This window comes from Salvelinus namaycush, chromosome 39 (genome assembly GCF_016432855.1).
Source record: "Salvelinus namaycush isolate Seneca chromosome 39, SaNama_1.0, whole genome shotgun sequence".
Classification (NCBI taxonomy): domain Eukaryota; kingdom Metazoa; phylum Chordata; class Actinopteri; order Salmoniformes; family Salmonidae; genus Salvelinus; species Salvelinus namaycush.
Genome location: NC_052345.1, coordinates 4,250,220 through 4,274,223, shown reverse-complemented (window position 1 = coordinate 4,274,223; position 24,004 = coordinate 4,250,220). Strand labels below are relative to the sequence as shown.

The 24,004-nt window shown below is 44.0% G+C and overlaps 2 protein-coding genes across 3 annotated transcripts in view; both read right to left on the bottom strand.

Annotated features, from left to right (window-relative positions):
• Positions 1 to 5,722: 5,722 nt before the first annotated feature.
• On the bottom strand, positions 5,723 to 8,449 carry LOC120032466 (beta-1,3-galactosyltransferase 2-like). The gene is made up of 4 exons (XM_038978571.1): positions 8,439 to 8,449; positions 6,847 to 7,357; positions 6,468 to 6,674; positions 5,723 to 6,181 (listed from the first exon to the last, which is right to left on the bottom strand). The coding sequence occupies exons 1-4, from the start codon at positions 8,447 to 8,449 to the stop codon at positions 5,783 to 5,785; spliced, it is 1,128 nt and encodes a 375-aa protein (XP_038834499.1). The 3' UTR covers positions 5,723 to 5,782.
• An 8,011-nt stretch (positions 8,450 to 16,460) lies between these two features.
• Positions 16,461 to 24,004, bottom strand: part of LOC120032890 (zinc finger protein GLIS2-like) — a 53,116-nt gene continuing 45,572 nt past the window's right edge. For both annotated transcript variants that reach the window (XM_038979120.1, XM_038979119.1), the window contains one exon: positions 16,461 to 19,958. In XM_038979120.1, coding sequence (XP_038835048.1) covers positions 19,237 to 19,958 — 722 coding nt within the window. In that variant the 3' untranslated portion in view covers positions 16,461 to 19,236. The remainder of the gene's footprint in view (positions 19,959 to 24,004) is intronic.

Genomic DNA, 24,004 nt, shown 5'->3' with positions numbered 1-24,004 from the left:
TTCCTCAATGTATGTTGTCGACGGTGATATGAGCAAAGAATTGGCCGCCCACAGGTAGAGGAGGAGCCACTGTAGGTTGGGTGCCTTTTGTTTTTTATTCTTCGCAGCCCCTCCCACACACCGCACACTCAGCTAGCAGCGTACCTGGCTCCAGGTCAGGAGAGGCCACAACTGACAGATATAAATGTATTGTATAGAGCTGAAAAGATTGCCCTGACTGAAAAGTATATCTGTTCTACGTCATATATTTGCATTTTAGCATTCTATAAAGTTCCAGATAGAAATGTATTGTACAGTTGAAGTCAGAAGTTTAAATACACCTTAGCCAAATACATTTAATTAAACTCAGTTTTTCACAATTCCTGAAATGTAATCTTCGTAAAAAATTCCCTGTCTTAGCTCAGTTAGGATCACCACTTTATTTTAAGAATGTGAAATGTCAGAATAATAGTAGAGAGAATGATTTATTTCAGCTTTTATTTCTTTCATCACATTCCCAGTGGGTCAGAAGTTTACATACACCCAATTAGTATTTGGTAGCATTGCTTTGAAATTGTTTAACTTGTGTCAAACATTTCGGGTAGCCTTCCACAACCTTCCCACAATAAGTTGGGTGAATTTTGGCCCATTCCTCCTGACAGAGCTGGTGTAACTGAGTCAGGTTTGTAATCCTCCTTGCTCGCACACGCTTTTTCAGTTCTGCCCACAAATGTTCTATAGGATTGAGGTCAGGGCTTTGTGATGGCCACTCCAATACCTTGACTTTGTTGTCCTTGAGCCATTTTGCCACTACTTTGGAAGTATGCTTGGGGTCATTGTCCATTTGGAAGACCCATTTGCGACCAAGCTTTAACTTCCTTACTGATGTCTTGATGTTGCTTCAATATATCCACATAATTTTTCCCCATTATGCCATCTATTTTGTGAAGTGCACCAGTCCCTCCTGCAGCAAAGCACCCCCACAACATGATGCTGCCACCCCCGTGCTTCATGGTAGGGATGGTGTTCTTCAGCTTGCAAACTTCCCCCTTTTTCCTCCAAACATAACAATGGTAATTATGGCCAAACAGTTCTATTTTTGTTTCATCAGACCAGAGGACATTTCTTCAAAAAGTACGATCTTTGTCCCCATGTGCAGTTGCAAACTGTAGTCTTGTTTTTTTATGCCGGTTTTGGAGCAGTGGCTTCTTCCTTGCTGAGCGGCATTTCAGGTAATGTCGATATAGGACTCGTTTTACTGTGGATATAGATACTTTGTACCTGTTTCCTCCAGCATCTTCACAAGGTCCTTTGCTGTTGTTCTGGGATTGATTTGCACTTTTCGCACCAAAGTACGTTCATCTCTAGGAGACAGAACGCGTCTCCTTCCTGAGCGGTATGACGGCTGCATGGTCCCATGGTGTTTATACTTGCGTACTATTGTTTGTACAGATGAACGTGGTACCTTCAGGTGTTTGGAAATTGCTCCCAAGGATGAAGCAGACTTGTGGAGGTCTACAAAAAAAATTCTGAGGTCTTGGCTGATTTCTTTAGATTTTCCCATGATATCAAGCAAAGAGGCACTGCGTTTGAAGGTAGGCCTTGAAATACATCCACAGGTACACCTCCAATTGACTCAAATGATGTCAATTAGCATATCAGAAGCTTCTAAAGCCATGACATCATTTTCTGGAATATTCCAAGCTGTTTAAAGGCACAGTCAACTTCGTGTATGTAAACTTCTGACCCACTGGAATTGTGATACAGTGAATTATAAGTGAAATAATCTGTCTGTAAACAATTGTTGAAAAAATTACTTGTGTCATGCACAAAGTAGATGTCCTAACCGACTTGCCAAAACTATAGTTTGTTAACAAGAAATTTGTGGAGTGGTTGAAAAACAAGTTTTAATGACTCCAACCTAAGTGTATGTAAACTTCAACTGTATATAGCTGACACTTTGCATCACATAGTGCCAAATGTAAAGTTTGGTGGAGGAGGAATAATGGTCTGGGGCTGTTTTTCATGGTTCGGGCTAGGCCCCTTAGTTCCAGTGGAGGGAAATCTTAACACTGAACACAATACAATGACATTCTAGACAATTCTGTGCTTCTAACTTTGTGGCAATAATTTTGGGAAGGCACTTTCCTGTTTCAGCGTGACATTGTCCCCATGCACAAAGCGAAGTCCATACAGAAATGGTTTGTCGAGTTCGGTGTGGAAGAACTTGACTGGCCTGGACAGAGCCCTGACCTCAACCCCATCAAACAACTTTGGGATGAATTGGAACGCAGACTGCGAGCCAAGCCTAATCGCCCAACATCAGTCCCCAACCTCTAATGCTCTTGTGGCTGAATAGAAGCAAGTCCCCACAGGAATGTTGCAAGATCTAGTGGAAAGCCTTCCCATAAGAGTGTAGTCTGTTATATCAGCAAAGGAGGGACCAACTCTATATTAATGCCCATGATTTTGGAATGAGATGTTCAATGAGCAGGTGTCCACAAACTTTTGGTAATGTAGTGTATCTAACAAAGTGGTTAGCTTTGTAGTTAGATAGCTAGCTAACTGGCTTGACTGTTTATGAACTTCTGTTTGTACCACTGCACGGTAACGCAACGCACGAGTTGAAAATATTTAACGCATGCGGTACACAGAACGCACCGCAGCCTAGTGCAGCATCCCCAACTCAGCGTTGCTGACTGCTCCATTGACAATGAATGACTTCCGCTGGAAAGCAATCTGGTGGACATGAGGCTTAAGGCCGGGGTGTATTCATTACGGAAACCGTTTACCATTTAGTAGACAAACGGGAGCAAACGGAACGAAACAGGGAGGGACCTACCTGAATTTGTCCAATATAAACTCTTTTTTTTTTTTTTTTCCTTTGGCGTAAACGGTAATCATCTGAGTAATGATTGCACCCCGCTGAATGTTGCCGCGTTCACGTGCTAGATGGAATTAGGAAACTCAAATGTACGACTTGCTGATTAGTTTAACGCGGCACGTGTATAACTACAACTATTATTTAGCAAGTCTGAAATGTCAGAGTTTCCTAGTTCCAACTAGCACTTGAACACGGCATTAGTTATGGGTGGTCTGGTTTGTTATGACCTAACAATACCAAGCAGATAGAGAGGTCTGACAGACTTAGGGTGCCGCTCTACAGCTGTCGAGGCGACGCAACAACCACTGGTTGCAAGCCACGTCAACGACTGACAAATTGCTATAACATATGTGGTTAGCTGATAGTTAAAATACCTATGTAGTCATTGTAAGATCTGCCAGGCTTCGGCAACGTATAAGAATATAAATGAGGTCCTATACTGCCTGCCGGCCTACCGGGCTGCCTGCCTGACGAGTTGAATGACTCTCAGCAATGGTATTTGTTTCCTCTTCACCTCTTACTCTTCATCCTTTTCTCTCACCACAAGAACTTATTGTGTTCCAAATGGCACCCTATTCCCTATATAGTGCCTTATTTTTGTCCAGCCCTATGGGTAGTAGTAGTACACTATATAGGAAATAGGGTGCCATTTGGGATGTGGACACTTTCCTTCCATCAGGTAGTTTATTTGGTAGGACAAGAGAAACCAACACATGAGAGCAGAGTATTAAGTAGCCTTTATTGTCAACATTTCGGACAAAGCCTTTCTTCTTCGAGACAAATCTCTGACAGTTAAACCCTGTCTCTCTTTTTTTTTAAAGATCCCTGTTGTCAACTGCAATGCAGTAATAATAAAAATCATTTATTGAACTTTTATTGTGCTTTTCATAACATAAATAATCTCAAAGTGCTTTAAATGTATGATATCATCATTGCTCATATTGTCACCACGATGATGTCATTAAGAATAAAGAACATAGACACACATGCCATCATATTCATAGCACAGGTGGCTGGTTGCACCTTAATTGGGGAGGACAGGCTCATATGGCTGTAACGGAATAAATGGAATGGTATCAAACACATTTTTTCCATGTGGTTGATACAATTCCCTTTACTTCATTCCAGCCATTATTATGAGCCATCCTCCCCTCACCAGCCTCCTGTGATTCATAGCTTTCCAGTGCTGCAACCTCCTGCATTACCTTCCTAATGTCATCACTCATATCATCTTATTTTGTTACACCAATCATCAGACATTGAGAATAATGATGGACTCCTCCTTTCATTGTGTAAGTTGAGAAAAACTCCTTTCATTGTGTAAGTTGAGAACAGAACAGAACTCCTTTCATTGTGTAAGTTGAGAACAGAACAGAACTCCTTTCATTGACAATGGAACACACCTTATTCTAGTCCATTCTTTAGTCAACAGTTCTGCAAATAAATAAATAGTGCAATACGTACATAGAAGTCAAACAGCATTTGAACAGTGTCATGCTAAGCAAACAGGATGAGAGAGGCTTTGTGTAACATTATGTGTGACTTAATTATTCATATAGATGTCGCTGAATTGAAAAAGAACTCACCCAGTAAAATAAATATCTTATGCTGTTAAATATTTGATACTGTTATATCGGTCTACTTGGTTTGGGCATGGTCTAGGCCTACGGGCTACTGTTAATTCACTAGGCAAATACATCTTGACAAAACTATTTTTTTAATGTACAGAATAATCTTCCTTTCAATTGTTTTTGAGCGTTAGAGACTGAATCATTCATAATGGATGGCTTTTGGTTCTCACCATTGTTTCTTACAGGTTACCCAACTGGTTTCTAGAACACCGTCTCCCGAATGTTGTCACAACAGAATGGAATTTGGCAGACAGATGATCATGTAACACAGAGACAAATCTGGTGTGAGCAGAGACAAATCTGGTGTGAGCAGAGACAAATCTGGTGTGAGCAGAGACAAATCTCGTGTGAACAGAGACAAATCTCGTGTGAGTTTTGGCCTGTGAAAGTGTTAATCTATCACAAGAGACTAGACAGATGCTGATGCCATCCTCCTATCTGTCTGTATTTGTTTGGATTCCTGAGATTCGGAATCCCAAAATCCCAAAAGATCCCTTTGCAAAATATGTTCCACCATTGTAAATGAAGACTTTGAGAGAAAGATATCACATTCCACAGTCATTGCAAGTTCAGAACTACTCAATGACCTAACTTCATCATCCCGACCAGACCCACCACCACCCATCTTTATTTCCTACCCTACCCAATGTCATTATGGGTAATTGAGTCCTAACAAGGTGCTCCAGGAGCCAGTGGGTGCTTATATTTGTCCTGGTTCACACATCTAAAAGTGTGTTTTATACACGTTTGAAATTAAAACGTTTTTTTGCATATCTCAACTCCCCACAAGAATGGGGTTACAGCCAAGGTCAGCCATTATCAACATTGAAGAAATTAGGGTTAAGTGCCTTGCTCAAGGGCACAACGACAGATTTTTTTCACCTTTTCTGTTAGGGGATTTGAACTAGCGACCTTTCAGTTACTGGCACAACACTAGCCGCTCAGCTACCTGCCACCCTACCTAAGTTGCCCCTCAGACACTGATAGAGTCCCTGAATCTTAGTACTAGTACTAGAGTCAATGTCCGCGCGGAAATTGAATAAGCGTAATAAAAAAATTCCCATCAGAAACTGTCTGTTTAAGCTAGAGATATCTGTTGTATTGCATGGGCTGCATCTCAATCCACCACATCCTCCGATGTCAGCCTTCCGCATCTGAGGTGGAAGGTGGCAGAGCTACAGCAATGTTTTTTCAGCGATATATACAGGTGTATATATCTGTTTGGCTACCTAAAGACTTAGACTCTACCATTAGGATGAAAAATACAAAATGGACCCTAGATCAGTGTCTAGGAACAGGGTGAACCAGGTGTCTTCTTCAGGTCCATCCAGTAGTCCACTATCTGGGACGAGCGGCTCAAAATATAGGTGATGACTTTGGAAAATTCACAGCGATTGTACTTGCCGAGATAGGCTTTCCATTGCCAAGGATTTGGTGAGTTTGTGGGCGAGAGGCCCAGTTTCTTCATACAGGCGCCAACATAGGCGTCTTCTATATTAAAAAGCTTGATGTCCTTGGATACCTCCACGAACCTCTCCGGCAGGTCGTTGGAGAAGACGTATCCCATACCAAGTGTGTAGGTCGGGTATCGGTTGTCGGCTAACATCTCTACCGGAACATACCATTTGGAGTTGGGGTTCCGGATGACCGGTCGATCCCACATCAGCTTCCCCGTCAGGTAGTTCACCTTGGGAAATAGGAGAGGAGTTTCATCTTTGTATAGAATTATTAAAGATTTAGAAGGTGAAAAAAAAGAATAAACTGTAACTTAGTAAGACAGACAGACAGACAGACAGACAGACAGACAGACAGACAGACAGACAGACAGACAGACAGACAGACAGACAGACAGACAGACAGACAGACAGACAGACAGACAGACAGACAGACAGACAGACAGACAGTTATAGTAATAAAGCTGTGCAGGTGGAAGAGGTGGAGGTTGGGTTGAATAAAATACAAATAAAGTTAACCTTGGGGACGTCCGGTCTCAGCAACATAGTCATCAGGTTCTCTACGTTGAGGAACATGTCTGAGTCGATCTTCATGGCGTAGGTGGCATTGGTGCAGTGGGTGGCCAGCCAGTCCATAATCACCATGGTCTTAATGGTGAGGTTGAGGTAGGAGTCCAGGAAGTTGCTCTGGAGTAGATCATGATGCACCTGGCTCTCCTGGTTCACCTTCAAATCAAAGTCAAGAGTCAAGACAAAGTCGAGTCAAAGTCAAAGTTAGCTCAGCTCAAGTCACAGTCAAATCAAAATCAAATCAAATCCTATTTAAATACTAACAACCCCAACACACTTTAAAAAAATAAACACAACACTAAAAAAAGCTAAAACAATCAAGACCAACCTTCTCCTGCAGCTCCTGAGCATCTGGTCCTCCAGGAAGTCCTAGCATGAATAGCGTCTGTACCTTCTTCCCCTGCACCAGGGTCTCATTACCCCACGTCCTGCGGATGGCATCCCGGGCCGCCAGGTTACCGGGCGCCACAGGGACTATCAGCACCAGGAACGGGGTCTGGGTATTACACTTGTCCGGTTCGTCTACGATGAAGTGGTAGTTACGAGGGTAGCCAAAATGGTAGTGGTTGGTTGGTAGCGGGCGTATGGTGGTTGAGGGAGGGGCTGGTACTGTGGTTGGGGGAATGGTGGTTGGGGATGGTCCAAGGGGGCGGTCGGGGTTGGTCCATCTACGGTAGTATGTGTACAGTGATAGGTTTTTCCACCAGTCTGTCTGGAAGGAGCTGTCAGGAAAACCTAAGAGGATGATCACGATGACCGTGGACAGGAAGAGGAGGAAGATGAAACACGACCGCACCAGAGACCGCAGTGGTCGTACAGGGCTCTCGACCACAACTTGACTAAATGGGAGAAGAAGAAAATAGAGGTTAGATTGGTAGATCAACATGGTCTCATTAGTATGGAAGAGTATTCGGGCCAAGTGAAGATAAACATTTAATAAACGGCGATGGGTGGTGGTTTTTGATGATTTCGAGAATAAAGTGTCAATATTTCGAGAATAAAATAAACAAATTGTTTCGAGAATAAAGTCAACATTTTGAGAATAAAGTCGCAGTTATATTCATATTTATATTTATATAGGGGATGTGGTTAACTGCATGCCTCTGTAACAGTATAACTTTAGACCGTCCCCTCGCCCCGACACGGGCGCGAACCAGGGACCTTCTGCACACATCAACAACAGTCACCCACGAAGCGTCGTTACCCATCGCTCCACAAAAGCCGCGGCCCTTGCAGAGCAAGGGGCAACCCTACATCTAGGTTTCAGAGCAAGTGACGTAACTGATTGAAACGCTACTAGCGCGTACCCGCTAACTAGCTAGCCATTTCACATCCGTTACACTCACCCCCCTTTCAACCTCCTCCTTTTCCGCAGCAACCAGTGATCCGGGTCACGGCACCAATGTAACAGTATAACTTTAGACCGTCCCCTCGACACGGGCGCGAACCAGGGACCCTCTGCACACATCAACAACGGTCACCCACGAAGCATCGTTACCCATCGCTCCACAAAGGCCACGGCCCTTGCAGAGCAAGGGGCAACCCTACATCTAGGTTTCAGAGCAAGTGACGTAACTGATTGAAACGCTACTAGCGCGTACCCGCTAACTAGCTAGCCATTTCACATCCGTTACACCTCCCTGGCTCCCTGTTGCTGTGCGCGTCACTGTTTAAATACTACCTGAGTTAGATGACCTGGTGAAACTATACTTTAGAATTGGCTTTAGTAGCAAGGAAATCCTTTCTCCTTTAGCACATAATAATCATATTATTATAAGTATTAGGACCTGGTTCGAACAACACAAGTCCGTGTGGTTACATACAGTACATAGGTAGAGAGTGGGTTGTGTGTGTGTATGCAAGTGTGCGTGTGTGTGAATACACACACAAAACCGTATCGCCAAGGCAATACCATTCTACCGAACGGCCATGGTGCTTTGCCAGACCACGAAGAGACAGAGGTGCACGCATCAGTCCCTGTCATGGTGCCCTTTAAATTCGCTATAAGGTTGTCCTCAATCCCCTGCGTATGCCAATGTAACGGATGTGAAATGGCTAGCTAGTTAGCAGGTGGTGCGCGCTAATAGCGTTTCAATCGGTTACTTCACTCACTTTGAGACCTTGAAGTAGTGGTTCCCCTTGCGCTGCAAGGGCCGCGGCCTTGCAGAGGTTCCCTGGTTCGCGCCCGGGTCGGGGCGAGGGGACGGACGTAAAGTTATACTGTTACACCAACAGCGTGCATACTTTAGAGAATAACAGCTTGGCCAGCAGCCTATGTGTTGAAACTAACGGTTAATTTGCACATTTGTGCGCAATGGCATGAATGTTTTATGTAGGCTACACAATCAATAATATAGCCTCATAGGCCTACGTTTATTATCTTGTGAATGTAGGTCACGGATTGCATGGAGAAGGATTGCGGGTCCCTGTAGGGAAGGACCGATGGAAAACCTAGGCTACCATCCAAGTCATGTCAGATCAGTGATTATTTCTTTATAGCATATAACCTATCATCATTTATCTAATAGGCTTATATTTGGATCAATGATTATTTAAAGAAAGGGAGAATCCATTCAAACAGGCCCCAGATTAGCTGGTTTGCGCATGCAGGAGTGGTCAATGAGTTGCAATTCCTCCTACAGACACGTGTGTAAAACCCCTTCTTCTTGGTTCATGCCTCCCGCAGCCGTTGGATAGGCCTATACTTTACTTTCACTGGACAACTGTAACACACTATTAGCCTACAGGCTAGGGTACTCAATCGAGTGGGCCGCTATAGGTTTATAATGGGCTGCAAAATAGCGGTGTTGTAGCTAATTTGGAGAGCAGTTTGACATGGGCCATTCACACACACGCCTAGCCCCCCGGTCTCCAGGATTCCAAAATAATTTGTTTTATTGGGGGTGCTCACGTGTCCTACTAGCCGATGTTTGTTAGAAGGATAGTTGCCATAAGGGGGAAATACTACTGTTAGTAAAGCACAATGGTCGTTAATAGTTGCCATTATGCACCGAATTTTTGCAAGTTTTTTGCCTAGGCTACGCAGCAGAACGTCGAAGCAAATTCTGAGGGCAGACGGACAGGGACTCAGATCACAGTTGTCTTTGCATTCAGTGACAGTGCCAAGATCGTGTTTTGTTTGTGCTCATAACACCATAGCCGTTAGATGAGTGTATGCTTATAGTCTGAAATTGCCAGGGGGAAACGTGGTGTGATTTTGTGCGTGCGAGTTATTAGATTGATAAGCATTAGTGTGCTGTGACGCCTGTTTGAACGAGTGTATTAGATCATTAGATTGATGGCCATTTGTTTGTTTTGCCCCAAACTTTTTACCGCCCACACACACACACCTGCAAACACACACAACCCGCCCGTCTCCACACGGACTTGGATAAAATACCTCATCCAAGTCCGTGTGGTTCCTCCTTCTGGAAACATTCAATCTGTGGCACAACCTCTTCCAGGTCTTAATAGTTATTAATCACTTGGTTATTATGTGCTAAAAGAGCAAGGATTTCCTTGTTACTAAAGCCAGTTCTAAAGTATAGTTTCACCAGTCATCTAACTCAGGCATTTCAGCTGTGGCGCATACAGCAACAGGGAGCCAGGGAGGCATGCAATTAATAACCCAATACATACTTTAATTTTGAAATATAACCACGCCTTTATGCTCGAATATTGCCACTTTATTCTCGAAAGATTGCCACTTTATTCTCGAAAGATTGCCACTCTATTCTCAAAAGATTGCCACTCTATTCTCAAAAGATTGCCACTCTATTCTCGAAAGATTGCCACTCTATTCTCGAAAGATTGCCACTCTATTCTCAAAAGATAGCCACTTTATTCTCGAAAGATTGCCACTCTATTCTCGAAAGATTGCCACTCTATTCTCGAAAGATTGCCACTTTATTCTCAAAAGATTGCCACTCTATTCTCGAAAGATTGCCACTTTATTCTCGAAATTGTATTTTGACTTTATTAAAAAATATATATATTTCAACTTTATTCTCAAAGTATTTCAAGTTTTAAAGTACTATCCGTGAAAAAAAAATTCAAGTACCATCCCCCATCACCATTTATTTATTTTTTATCTTCACTTGGCCCTAAGGCCCAACAGAGGGTAGGTAGTGCGTCCGGCCCAGTACATCACTGGGGCAGAGCTCCCTGCCATCCAGGACCTCTATTTCAGGCGGTGATAAAGGAAGGTCCTAAAAATTGTCAAAGACTCCAGCCACAGAGTACTATTCTGTTAAAATAGACTGTTCTCTCTGCTACTGCACTGTAAGCTGTACCGATGCACCAAGTCTGAAACCAAAGGACCCTGAACAGCTTCTACCCCCAAGCCATAAGACTGCTACACACACACAACTCAACTGTCTCTACCTACAGTGTGTATCTCACCACAAGGACTTGGATGAAATACACTACATGACCAAAAGTATGTGGACACCTGCTCCTCGAACATCTCATTCCAAAATCATGGGCATTAATATGGAGTTGGTCCCCCCTTTGCTGCTATAACATTCTCCACTCTTCTGGGAAGGCACAGAATCATATAGAATGTCACTGTATGCTGTAGCGTTACAATTTCCCTTCACTGGAACTAAGGGGCCTAGCCCGAACCATGAAAAACAGCCCCAGACCACTATTCCTCCTCACCAAACTTTACAGTTGGCACTATGCATTGGGGCAGGTAGTGTTCTCCAGGCATCCACCAAACCCAGATTTGTCCGTCGGACTGCCAGATGGTGAAGCGTGATTCATCACTCCGCCAATGGCAGCGAGCTTTACACAACTCCAGACGATGCTTGGCATTGTGCATGGTGATCTTAGGCTTGTGTGCGGTGGCTCGGCCATGAAAACCCATTTCATGAAGCTCACTATGAACCGTTATTGTGCTGATGTTGCTTCCAGAGGCAGTTTGGAACTCGGTAGTGAGTGTTGCAACCGAAGACAGACGATTTTTACCCACTACGCGCTTCAGCACTCGGCGGTCCCGTTCTGTGAGCTTGTGTGGCCTACCACTTCGTGGCTGAGCCATTGTTGCTCCTAGACTTTTCCATTTGACAATAACAGTTGACCGGGGCAGCTCTACCAGGGCCGAAATTTGACGAACTGACATGTTGAAAAGGTAGCATCCTATGACGCTGCCACCTTGAAAGTCACTGAGCCCTTGAGTATGGGCCATTCTACTGCCAATGTTTGTCTATGGAGATTGCATGGCGGGGTGCTACATTTTCTACACCTGTCAGCAACGGATGTGGCTAAAATAGCCCGAATCCACTAATTTGAAGGGGTTTCCACATACTTGTGGCCATGTAGTGTAGTTAACCAAATAGCTACCCGGACTATCTGCATGGACCCTTTTAGCACTAACTCGTTTGACTCATCAAATACACTGCTGCTACTGTTTATTATCTATCCTGTTGCCTAGTCACTTTATCCAATATGTACATATCTAAATTACCTCGTACACCCGGAACATCGACTTGGTACTGGTACCCTGTGTATATAGCCAAGTTATCGTTACTCATTGTGTATTTATTCCTGATGTTATTATTATTTGTATAATTTCAAATATGTTCTCTCTGCATTGTTGGGAAGGGCCAAGCATTTCACTGTTAGTCTACACCTGTTGTTTACGAAGCATGTGAAAAATACAATTTGAGTTGATACGCTTCTGTACATTAGAACCTGTCAAAATAGTGATATATAAATGTCTCATCTGTCATTCATAAAACTATATTTGCTTAGGTTGCTTGGCTCTACCATTCCTTAGAATATAGCTGCTCTTCTAGACACCTGATAAAACTTGTCAACTAATCATCAAACCCTCAATGAGTTGAAGGAGGCGTGTTTGTCTAGGGCTACAACGAAAATGTGTACTGGCGAGAGAACTGGAGGACCAGAGTTGGGAAATACTGTTTTAGAGGATGGGTTAGGCATAAATATATTTACATGTCCTTGACTCCCGTACTCTCGCCACGCCTCGTTCCCAAAAGCCATTGGTGGAGAAAGTCAGGGTGGCGGGACCTCTGACTTTCTCAACCAATGGGTTTTGAAAAGGAAGCGAGGAGAAAGGACACGAGGAGTCAAAGCAATTAAGATTCTCCCATACAATGACATGGCGTAATGAAAGGGTTGTCAGTAGCTGTTTCCATTACCTTGTCCAGTGATTTTTTTTGTCTACATGTAGAAAGTTTGCGTAGAAAATAGATGAGTGCATTTCCACTTAACTTTATTGTTTCGAAAAAAACAGCTGGACCTAACGACGTCGATGAAAAAAAAACTTATCGGAAAATTCTAGTGTTGAATAAAAATGTAGTTAGTGGTCGAAGTGTTTCGATTACGCATTTAGGGAAATTGCGCGTTAATAAATTGTCGATATCCTGTATGCCTTCCCACCTATCTGTTTCCCACCTATAGCCTACGAAAGTTAGCATGTATAGAATGCAATAATGTACTAATATTTGCCATATTCTAATAATTCTCATGTCAACTAAAATACAGTAGAATATAATACAGTATATGCATATGAAATTAGTAAAGCAGTATGTAAACATTATTATTAATGTGACTAGTGTCATGATGTGTGTTTTGTCCGATATATATATATATATTTATTTTTTTATCCCAGCCCCCATCCCCCCCGCAGGAAGTCTTTTGCCTTTTGGTAGGCCATTATTGTGAATAAGAATTTGTTCTTAACTGACTTGACTAGTTAATTAAATAAATAAAAAATATTTAAAAAAATAAGTGACCAGTGATTCCATGTCTATGTATATGGGGCAGCAAATATCGCCACGGTCCGTGCCATGGAAAGTCAGGACAATCATTGTCCTGCAAAGAAACATTACTTTTATAGTTGAAAAATAATCAATTGTTGCAATAAAGAAAGTTCGACAAAAGAAAATCCACTGCTGTCGAACGGACAACAATGTTGTCGATGTTCAGAAAGTTTCTCCTATATCTGCCACAGTGGAGGCTGCTGAGGGGAGGACGGCTCATAATGAGGGCTGGAGCAGAGCCAATGGAATGGCATCTAACTATGTGTTTGATGCTGTTCTACTCATTCCGCTCCAGGCATTACCACGAGCCTGTCCTTCCCAATTAAGGTGCCACCAACCTCCTGTGATATGCCATCTGCCATGTCGCAATCGTTTTTTTAGCAACATTGCTTTTGTCGAATAAACCTGGGTCAATGTAAACCTGCCTACAGTCAGTGAATGAAAAAGGGAAAAACCCAGCGCACATGTAGGAATAGATTATTGACATAACCCACTTTAAGACCAAAACAGTAATTCGTTATGAATAGGAACATGAGGAAGGTTCCCACTCTGTATCTACAGTGAAGTAAATTGAAATGTATTCCATCTTTAGTTTTCACCGAACAAGGCTTCATCAGTGTCATAAGGGGAACTGTGTTCATATCTGATCAGATAAAAGAGAATCGCTTTCACTGTGAATGAGAAGCAGATTTGATCTATGTTGGGTTTCTATTTGCACACGATGCTTTCCTGTCAGTCTACTTAAAAGGTTGTTTGCTGTCGGCACTCAAAACAACATTTAATAACATTACATTTAACTCAGTAAACCTACTCTTGGGGGTATTTCGTCTAGGTTATACGTTATTCAAACCCCACCTTCTCTTCTTTGGAAAAATACAGTGCAATTTACCGTAGTAGGTCTTCTCCTTGACTCGGAAACGGTACCCCCTGTATATAGCGTCATTATTGTTATTATATAAAAAAAATGTTGCTTTTCTTTTTTTACTTTAGTTTATTTAGTAAATATTTTCTTAACTCTATTTTCTTACAACTGCATTGTTGGTTAAGGGCTTGTAAGTAAACATCTCACGGTAAGGTGAATACACCTGTTGTATTCCGAGCATGTGACAAATAAAGTTTGATTTCATTTCATTTGGACTTATTTGCATATTTTTGCTTCTTTGAAGTGACTCACCATGCTACTGTCAAAGCACTTTGTGACAACTACTGCTGTAATAATAGCTTTATAAATACAATCTGGACAAAGAGAACATCTTTAATACACTGTACAGCTAATTTCATGTATTTCAATAAGTACATAATAAGTATATAAAATTAAGTATATACCTGCACATTTTCCACATCATTACATACATTCTTCAGCTATGTATTCTTCTCCTTTTAGGGTAGATTGGGACAATCTTCTCAGAGAACGCCAAACATTCTATTTATGACTAGGGCCAATAGAAATGGCCTGATGTCAACATATTCTATGTAAATGTTACCCTATTCAAATCTATGGCTTCGGTTCTAGAGTAGACACTGTGTCTGTCTATCTAAAGTTACTAACATGTAAATACATACAGAAGTATGATGTAGTTGATCTAGTTAGTAACTGGTTACTTTAAAGCACTCTTTTTTACAGCCTATGTAAAGATGGCTTTATAAATAAATAGGATTGATTGATTAAGCAATGAGAAGCGCACATATATGTTCCTCTTACCTTTTGTGCCTACCATGTACATACAATTTGGGACATTTACTGTAAAACTGGACGCTATTGTGTAGAAGTAACGTGTAGTTGATCTAGTTAGTAACTGGTTACTGTAAAGCACTGTAAAACTGGACCCTATTATCTAGAAGTAACGTGCAGTTGATCTAGTTAGTAACTGGTTACTGTAAAGCACTGTAAAACTGGACCCTATTATCTAGAAGTAACGTGTAGTTGATCTAGTTAGTAACTGGTTACTGTAAAGCACTGTAAAACTGGACCCTATTATCTAGAAGTAACGTGTAGTTGATCTAGTTAGTAACTGGTTACTGTAAAGCACTGTAAAACTGTACCCTATTATCTAGAAGTAACGTGCAGTTGATCTAGTTAGTAACTGGTTACTGTAAAGCACTGTAAAACTGGACCCTATTATCTAGAAGTAACGTGTAGTTGATCTAGTTAGTAACTGGTTACTGTAAAGCACTGTAAAACTGTACCCTATTATCTAGAAGTAACGTGTAGTTGATCTAGTTAGTAACTGGTTACTGTAAAGCACTGTAAAACTGGACCCTATTATCTAGAAGTAACGTGTAGTTGATCTAGTTAGTAACTGGTTACTGTAAAGCACTGTAAAACTGGACCCTGTTATCTAGAAGTAACGTGCAGTTGATCTAGTTAGTAACTGGTTACTGTAAAGCACTGTAAAACTGGACCCTATTATCTAGAACTGGTTGATTGTACGTCAGTTAGTTTATCCTGAGAAGAGCAGAGAAATGTCATTGGCTGTGCTTGCTTACCGTTTACATCCATTTCCTCCTTGTTTCTCCATGAGTGCAGCCAGTTCTCCTCCTCAGAGAGACCATGGATCCTTGTGGCAGTGACTGGTGAAGAAAAGAACACCCCTCCTGTGTGTGTGTACGACCAACCCAGGACAATCCCAGCACCTCCCCTGTCTTTCAGGTCTATCCAGTAGAACACTCCAGTGGGCTCTGAGCCTCACACGTCAATGGGTCTATGCTGGAGTTGGTGTAGCTTCACAGGTGTTCTGTAGCCTACAGGGAAGGGTGAGTGTGTGACAGGGGAAGGGCAGAGGAGGAGAGGAGGGCAGGAGGAGAGATGAGGAAACAAGTGTGTGTGGGAGGTGGGGGGTTGTGTGTGTGTGTGTGTGTGTGTGTGTGTGTGTGTGTGTGTGTGTGTGAGCCTGCTTCAGTGTTGTAAAGTGTTATGGTTTTGTTGACTTTGGACGTTGGACGTTGTCAGGCTAAGGGGAAATATCTTTCTTTCTTACACTGATTGCAGACAGTAGGCCTGAACACACACACACACACACACACACACACACACACACACACACACACACACACACACACACACACACACACACACACACAATAACACACCACTTGCCTACAACCCAGGAGAGTTGATGAACACACACACACACAGGTGACACAACAATGCCACTTAATTTGTTAATCTTTGTTTATTGACGTCACGTCTTCGTCATTAACGACATTTTCCGTTTAACAGTCCTCGTAAAAAAAACTGAAAGCACACAAAGCTATGATGTCACCAATCACACCTTTTGTCAACTCTAAACAGTCAGTCATGTAAAGTGTTGACCCTTTGGAAAAAATACCTATATTTATACATTTGCATTACATGTACCTGTACTTCATTGAATGTGCTGTGTGTATTTTCAGTATATTTCACTTATGATACATACAAGGCACTTGGAAACATAAAAAAATACATAATAATAATTGAACATCTTAATGTGCAAACGAGGATAGAAATGATATCAGATGCTGGCCTGCAATAGGTAGGCCATAGTCTAACGTTAACCCTTTGTGCATATGTAGACTTCATATGTAACTTCACCTCTGTCCTATTTGTACTTTCTGTGTTACCTCAATATGGGAACCTGAAGTCTCGTGTTTTTCCAATCAACCTTACAGTGCCTGGTTGTAACTACATTTAAATTCAACTGGCATGGTGGAGTTGCACACTGTTACATTCTACTTACAACAACGACTAAGTATTATTTTGAGTGATTTGTCTGTGAATAAATACAAATAATGAAGCTATTATAAGTACTACACAGTTATGTACACACTTCTGTTTACATTGGGTCTACTTATCTAATCAATAAAACCTGGATCAAATAGAAATCCCTAACTTGGTCAATAATACTGGAGTCCAGGTAAGTTGTGCAGATCAAATAACAATCCCTACCTTGTGTTGGATAAGCTATTAGCAAATAATACTTTTATGAGGTTTGTCGGCTTTATTGAGAAATGTCTGTCGCACAAAGGGTTAATGCGTCATCGTTGGGTTTGTAGATCCTGAAATAGGATCCTTGTCTTTGGATACGCCCTAAATGACAACCTGTTCCCTATGTAGTGCACTACTTTTGACCAGGGCTCTGGTCAAAAGTAGCGCACTACATAGGGAATAGGGTGCCATTTGGGACACACCCATTGTCACCAAGTGAGGAAATAAGATAGTTGCGGTAGAGAGAGGAACAACTTCAACATTCAACAGAAACGTCTCGTCTTAACCAGAAAGACAAATAAAACTTGTTTTACTTGTTTGCACAAGTGATGAAAATACACAGATGTCATAGCTATACAAACATTTCCACTTATTACCTTGTAACTTCAGGAGCCTATTCCCTACAGAAGATTTTAAAGGCTGTTTGCTGTTGGGACCACACCAGATTTGATCCATTTGTAGGGTAAAAACATACAAGATATAGGTTATTTTAAGCTTAATTCATTCAACGTTATTGAATTTGATCGTCAGTTATAAAACATGAGGTGTGCGCCTGAAATGGCACCCTATTCCCTTTACAGTGCACTACCTTTTAGGGAATACTATACAGGGGATAGGGTGTCATTTCAGATGCAGCCTAGGTGTGTGAAGCCACTGCAGGTCAAGTAGGTTGGTTGAGGTGAGAGGAAGGTGTGGGTCATTGTCAGCGAAACATCATAGCCTTTCATAGCCAAACCACACCTCTGTCGTCCTGGCAACCAACCTTACCACTATGCAGGTGGCAGTCACATGACAATGGAACCAAATACCACATTCTTAGCTCAGAGGACCCCAGGGGAACTGGGTAACATGAGTGAAGGCTATCCCTACTAACCCTGCCTGGGTAAAAAAAAAAGGCGAATCCTAAACTTCCAGTTACATTTTAACTTAGTCTCCCATTGTCATCAATGTTTGACTAAAGCGGAAGTTAGAATCCACCCCATAGAATGTAGTTTGACATCCAACATGCTTCAACAAGACTGTGTTCGCTCTGTAGTGTGTACCACAGATTTCCACTGACTACCTTGTAACCTTGGGAGCTTATTCCCTACAGGGGATTTTAAAGGCTGTTTGTTGTTGTGAGTCTAGAGACTGAGTAGATGGGGAGGAAGGAGAATAAAGTTGGCCCTAGACACTGATCTAAGGTCAGTTTTGCATTTTCTAATGGTTAAGGATGGTAAGCTGACCCAAGATCTGTGGCTACAGACAACTTCCACACAGAACAATTCAGTTCTGATGTGAGGCTAGAAAGATTAGACAGAATTTACCTGACTCTCTACCTCCCCCTGGTGGCCATAATAGTTAAAGACACTGATATAAAACCCACTGTTATAGTGACCATCCAGACTAACAGTAGCTGTTATCGGTTATAGTCCATAGGGTCTGTGCTGCATACAAATGATGACTAACAAAACATACAGGAGCATATTACCTCAATTCTCTCAATAACAGCTGCTTCTTCTTTACATCATAATGGTGATTACATAAATCCAACTGCGTTGCCACACAAATCAATTGGGAATGTCAATTAGGGATGTCCATTGTGAAAAGTCCATAGGAAAAGTCCACAGGGAATGTTTGAGGTACATTCCATAGTTGTCCTGTTGTTTTCTTCAGCCTGCTGTTTAATGTTGAAATGATCAGAGTTTTTATGTCTGAAAAGGAGAATTACCTTTGACCCCCACGCAGCGTTTATAAAGCACCTAACCCTCCCCCCTCCACACACACACACCAACTGTCAGCTCCGAGGCATCGTTTAGGCACAAACACACACACACAGAAACTTACACACACACCCTGTCCCGTGATCGTAGCAACAGGCATGTGAGCACGTGTCCCAAGCTGAGCACACACACACACACACACACACACACACACACACACACACACACACACACACACACACACACACACACACACCCTGGCCCTAGCTGACAACAGCTGGTTTGAGCACCAACGCTGCAGGGGATTGAATCACCACCCAGGAGGGGAGGTCACGCCCCGCCCCCGTCCCTCCGTACCCTCCCGCAGACAAATTCAATACCTCATCGTCCCTCTCCTCTTCACACCCGTCCTCCTCCTCCCTCCTGCTCTCCCCTCTCCCTAGCCGCCCCAGACCCATGGAAGCCAACCCAAACACGGATGCAGTCGAGAGTCCGAACGGGAGCAGGGAGGAATCACACCAACCCAATCCCCCACCTCCGCTACCTAATGAGAACAAGGAGGCTCCAGGGTGACCTAGTCTGCTGAGATCCAGGGGGCCACACATGGCCGAGAGGGGCAGTGAGGCCCCTAGATGGTGGCCCCCTAGGAGAGAAGCCACGGTGGCCCCTCCTGGGATGATAATATGGGCCCCGCCGACATAGCCCATCTCCGAGACCCCTCCACCGTTACCTCCGTGGAGACCACCCCCTTTGAGGAACACCCCGAGCCCGGCCGAGGAGGCCTGTTCCTGGGTCGCGACGAAGTGTCCGTGGGCCTTGATGTGTTTGCGGAGGGAGCTGGGGTCGGTGTAGCGTTTAAGGCAGCCAGCCATCTTGCAGTAGTATGGCTTGTCGACGTAGTGGGTGCGCGTGTGCTTGAAGCGGTCGCTGGAGTTGGAGTAGCGCTTGCTGCAGCCCTCGTACGGACAGATGTACGGCTTCTCTCCTGGGAGAGGGGAAGAGGAGAGAAGGATGGATGGGAATTCTCTTGTCAACTGACAGATCTTCAGATTTTGGAATGCATATGGTATTTGCATTTCTTTTTGGACAGGTATGCCAGAAAAGCATCTTTAAATGACGGTATGGATGCATTAAAGATTATATGCCTGTGTGTGTGCGACATGTATGCATGCCTTTAAATCTGACCCGAAGTACCCCACAACCACAATAAAAAAACACTGCGAGAGGTTCTGACAAAGAGACACAACAGCACAGCGGACTCTTACCCCCGCGGTTTCCTAACCCCGCAAGACAGCCTTTTTAGAGGGGAAATAAACAGCTGTTCTTTAGCAAAAATAATCAAACTGACCTGTGTATGTGTACTGACCTGTGTATGTGTGTGTACTGACCTGTGTGTGTGTGTGTACTGACCTGTGTGTGTGTGTGTGTGTGTGTGTGTGTGTGTACTGACCTGTGTGTGTGTGTGTGTGTGTGTACTGACCTGTGTGTGTGTGTGAGCGTACTGACCTGTGTGTGTGTGTGTACTGACCTGTGTGTGTGTGTACTGACCTGTGTGTGTGTGTGTGTACTGACCTGTGTGTGTGTGTGTGTACTGACCTGTGTGTGTGTGTACTGACCTGTGTGTGTGTGTGTGTGTGTGTGTGTACTGACCTGTGTGTGTGTGTGTGTGTGTGTGTGTGTGTGTGTGTGTGTGTGTGTGTGTGTGTGTGTGTGTGTGTGTGTGTGTGTGTGTGTGTGTGTGTGTGTGTACTGACCTGTGTGTGTGTGTGTGTGTGTACTGACCTGTGTATGTGTGTGTGTGTGTGTACTGACCTGTGTGTGTGTGTGTGTGTGTGTGTGTACTGACCTGTGTGTGTGTGTGTACTGACCTGTGTGTGTGTGTACTGACCTGTGTGTGTGTGTGTGTGTGTGTGTGTGTGTGTGTGTGTGTACTGACCTGTGTGTGTGTGTGTACTGACCTGTGTGTGTGTGTGTGTGTGTGTGTGTGTACTGACCTGTGTGTGTGTGTGTGTGTGTGTGTGTACTGACCTGTGTGTACTGACCTGTGTGTGTGTGTGTGTGTGTGTGTGTACTGACCTGTGTGTGTGTGTACTGACCTGTGTGTGTGTGTGTGTGTGTGTGTGTGTGTGTGTGTGTGTGTGTGTGTACTGACCTGTGTGTGTGTGTGTGTGTGTGTGTGTGTGTGTGTACTGACCTGTGTGTGTGTGTACTGACCTGTGTGTGTGTGTGTGTGTGTGTGTGTGTGTGTGTGTGTGTGTACTGACCTGTGTGTGTGTGTGTGTGTGTACTGACCTGTGTGTGTGTGTGTGTGTGTGTGTGTACTGACCTGTGTGTGTGTGTACTGACCTGTGTGTGTGTACTGACCTGTGTGTGTGTGTGTGTGTGTGTGTGTGTGTGTGTGTGTGTGTGTGTGTGTGTGTGTGTGTGTGTGTGTGTGTGTGTGTACTGACCTGTGTGTGTGTGTGTGTACTGACCTGTGTGTGTGTGTGTGTGTGTGTGTGTGTGTGTGTGTGTGTGTGTACTGACCTGTGTGTGTGTGTGTGTGTGTGTGTACTGACCTGTGTGTGTGTGTACTGACCTGTGTGTGTGTGTGTGTGTGTGTGTGTGTGTGTGTGTGTGTGTGTGTGTGTGTGTGTGTGTGTGTGTGTGTGTACTGACCTGTGTGTGTGTGTGTACTGACCTGTGTGTGTGTGTACTGACCTGTGTGTGTGTGTACTGACCTGTGTGTGTGTGTACTGACCTGTGTGTGTGTGTGTGTGTGTGTGTGTGTGTACTGACCTGTGTGTGTGTGTGTACTGACCTGTGTGTGTGTGTACTGACCTGTGTGTGTGTGTACTGACCTGTGTGTGTGTGTACTGACCTGTGTGTGTGTGTGTGTGTGTGTGTGTGTGTGTGTACTGACCTGTGTGTGTGTGTGTGTGTACTGACCTGTGTGTGTGTGTACTGACCTGTGTGTGTGTGTGTGTGTGTGTGTGTGTGTGTGTGTACTGACCTGTGTGTGTGTGTGTACTGACCTGTGTGTGTGTGTGTGTGTGTGTGTGTGTGTGTGTGTGTGTGTGTGTGTGTGTACTGACCTGTGTGTGTGTGTGTGTGTGTACTGACCTGTGTGTGTGTGTGTACTGACCTGTGTGTGTGTGTACTGACCTGTGTGTGTGTGTGTGTGTGTGTGTGTGTGTGTGTGTGTGTGTGTGTGTGTGTGTGTGTGTGTGTGTGTGTGTGTGTGTGTGTGTGTGTGTGTGTGTACTGACCTGTGTGTGTGTGTGTGTGTGTGTGTACTGACCTGTGTGTGTGTGTGTGTGTGTGTACTGACCTGTGTGTGTGTGTGTGTGTGTGTGTGTGTGTGTGTGTGTGTGTACTGACCTGTGTGTGTGTGTGTGTGTGTGTGTGTGTGTGTGTACTGACCTGTGTGTGTGTGTGTGTGTACTGACCTGTGTGTGTGTGTGTGTGTGTGTACTGACCTGTGTGTGTGTACTGACCTGTGTGTGTGTGTGTGTGTGTGTGTGTGTGTGTGTGTGTGTGTGTGTGTGTGTGTGTACTGACCTGTGTGTGTGTGTGTGTGTGTACTGACCTGTGTGTGTGTGTGTGTGTGTGTGTGTGTGTGTGTGTGTGTACTGACCTGTGTGTGTGTGTGTGTGTGTGTGTGTACTGACCTGTGTGTGTGTGTGTGTACTGACCTGTGTGTGTGTGTGTGTGTGTGTACTGACCTGTGTGTGTGTTCTGACCTGTGTGTGTGTGTGTGTATCTGTTGTGTGTGTGTGTGTGTGTGTGTGTGTGTGTGTGTGTGTGTGTGTACTGACCTGTGTGTGTGTGTGTGTGTGTGTGTACTGACCTGTGTGTGTGTGTGTGTGTGTGTGTGTACTGACCTGTGTGTGTGTGTGTACTGACCTGTGTGTGTGTGTGTGTGTGTGTGTGTGTGTGTGTACTGACCTGTGTGTGTGTGTGTACTGACCTGTGTGTGTGTGTACTGACCTGTGTGTGTGTGTACTGACCTGTGTGTGTGTGTACTGACCTGTGTGTGTGTGTGTGTGTGTGTGTGTGTACTGACCTGTGTGTGTGTGTGTACTGACCTGTGTGTGTGTGTACTGACCTGTGTGTGTGTGTACTGACCTGTGTGTGTGTGTACTGACCTGTGTGTGTGTGTGTACTGACCTGTGTGTGTGTGTGTACTGACCTGTGTGTGTGTGTGTGTGTACTGACCTGTGTGTGTGTGTGTTTGTGTACTGACCTGTGTGTGTGTGTGTACTGACCTGTGTGTGTGTGTGTGTGTGTACTGACCTGTGTGTGTGTGTGTGTGTGTGTGTGTGTGTGTGTGTGTGTGTGTGTGTGTGTGTGTGTGTGTGTGTGTGTGTGTGTGTGTGTACTGACCTGTGTGTGTGTGTGTGTGTGTGTACTGACCTGTGTGTGTGTGTGTGTGTGTACTGACCTGTGTGTGTGTGTGTGTGTGTACTGACCTGTGTGTGTGTGTGTGTGTACTGACCTGTGTGTGTGTGTGTGTACTGACCTGTGTGTGTGTGTGTGTGTGTGTGTGTGTGTGTGTGTGTGTGTGTGTGTGTGTGTGTGTGTGTGTGTGTGTGTGTGTGTGTGTGTACTGACCTGTGTGTGTGTGTGTGTACTGACCTGTGTGTGTGTGTGTGTTCTGACCTGTGTGTGTGTGTGTGTGTGTTCTGACCTGTGTGTGTGTGTGTGTGTTCTGACCTGTGTGTGTGTGTGTGTGTGTGTGTGTTCTGACCTGTGTGTGTGTGTGTGTGTACTGACCTGTGTGCGTGTGTGTGTACTGACCTGTGTGTGTGTGTGTGTGTGTGTGTGTGTGTGTGTACTGACCTGTGTGTGTGTGTGTGTGTGTGTGTGTGTGTGTGTGTGTGTGTGTGTGTGTGTGTGTGTGTGTGTGTGTGTACTGACCTGTGTGTGTGTGTGTGTGTGTGTGTGTACTGACCTGTGTGTGTGTGTGTGTGTGTGTGTACTGACCTGTGTCTGTGTGTGTGTGTGTGTACTGACCTGTGTGTGTGTACTGACCTGTGTGTGTGTGTACTG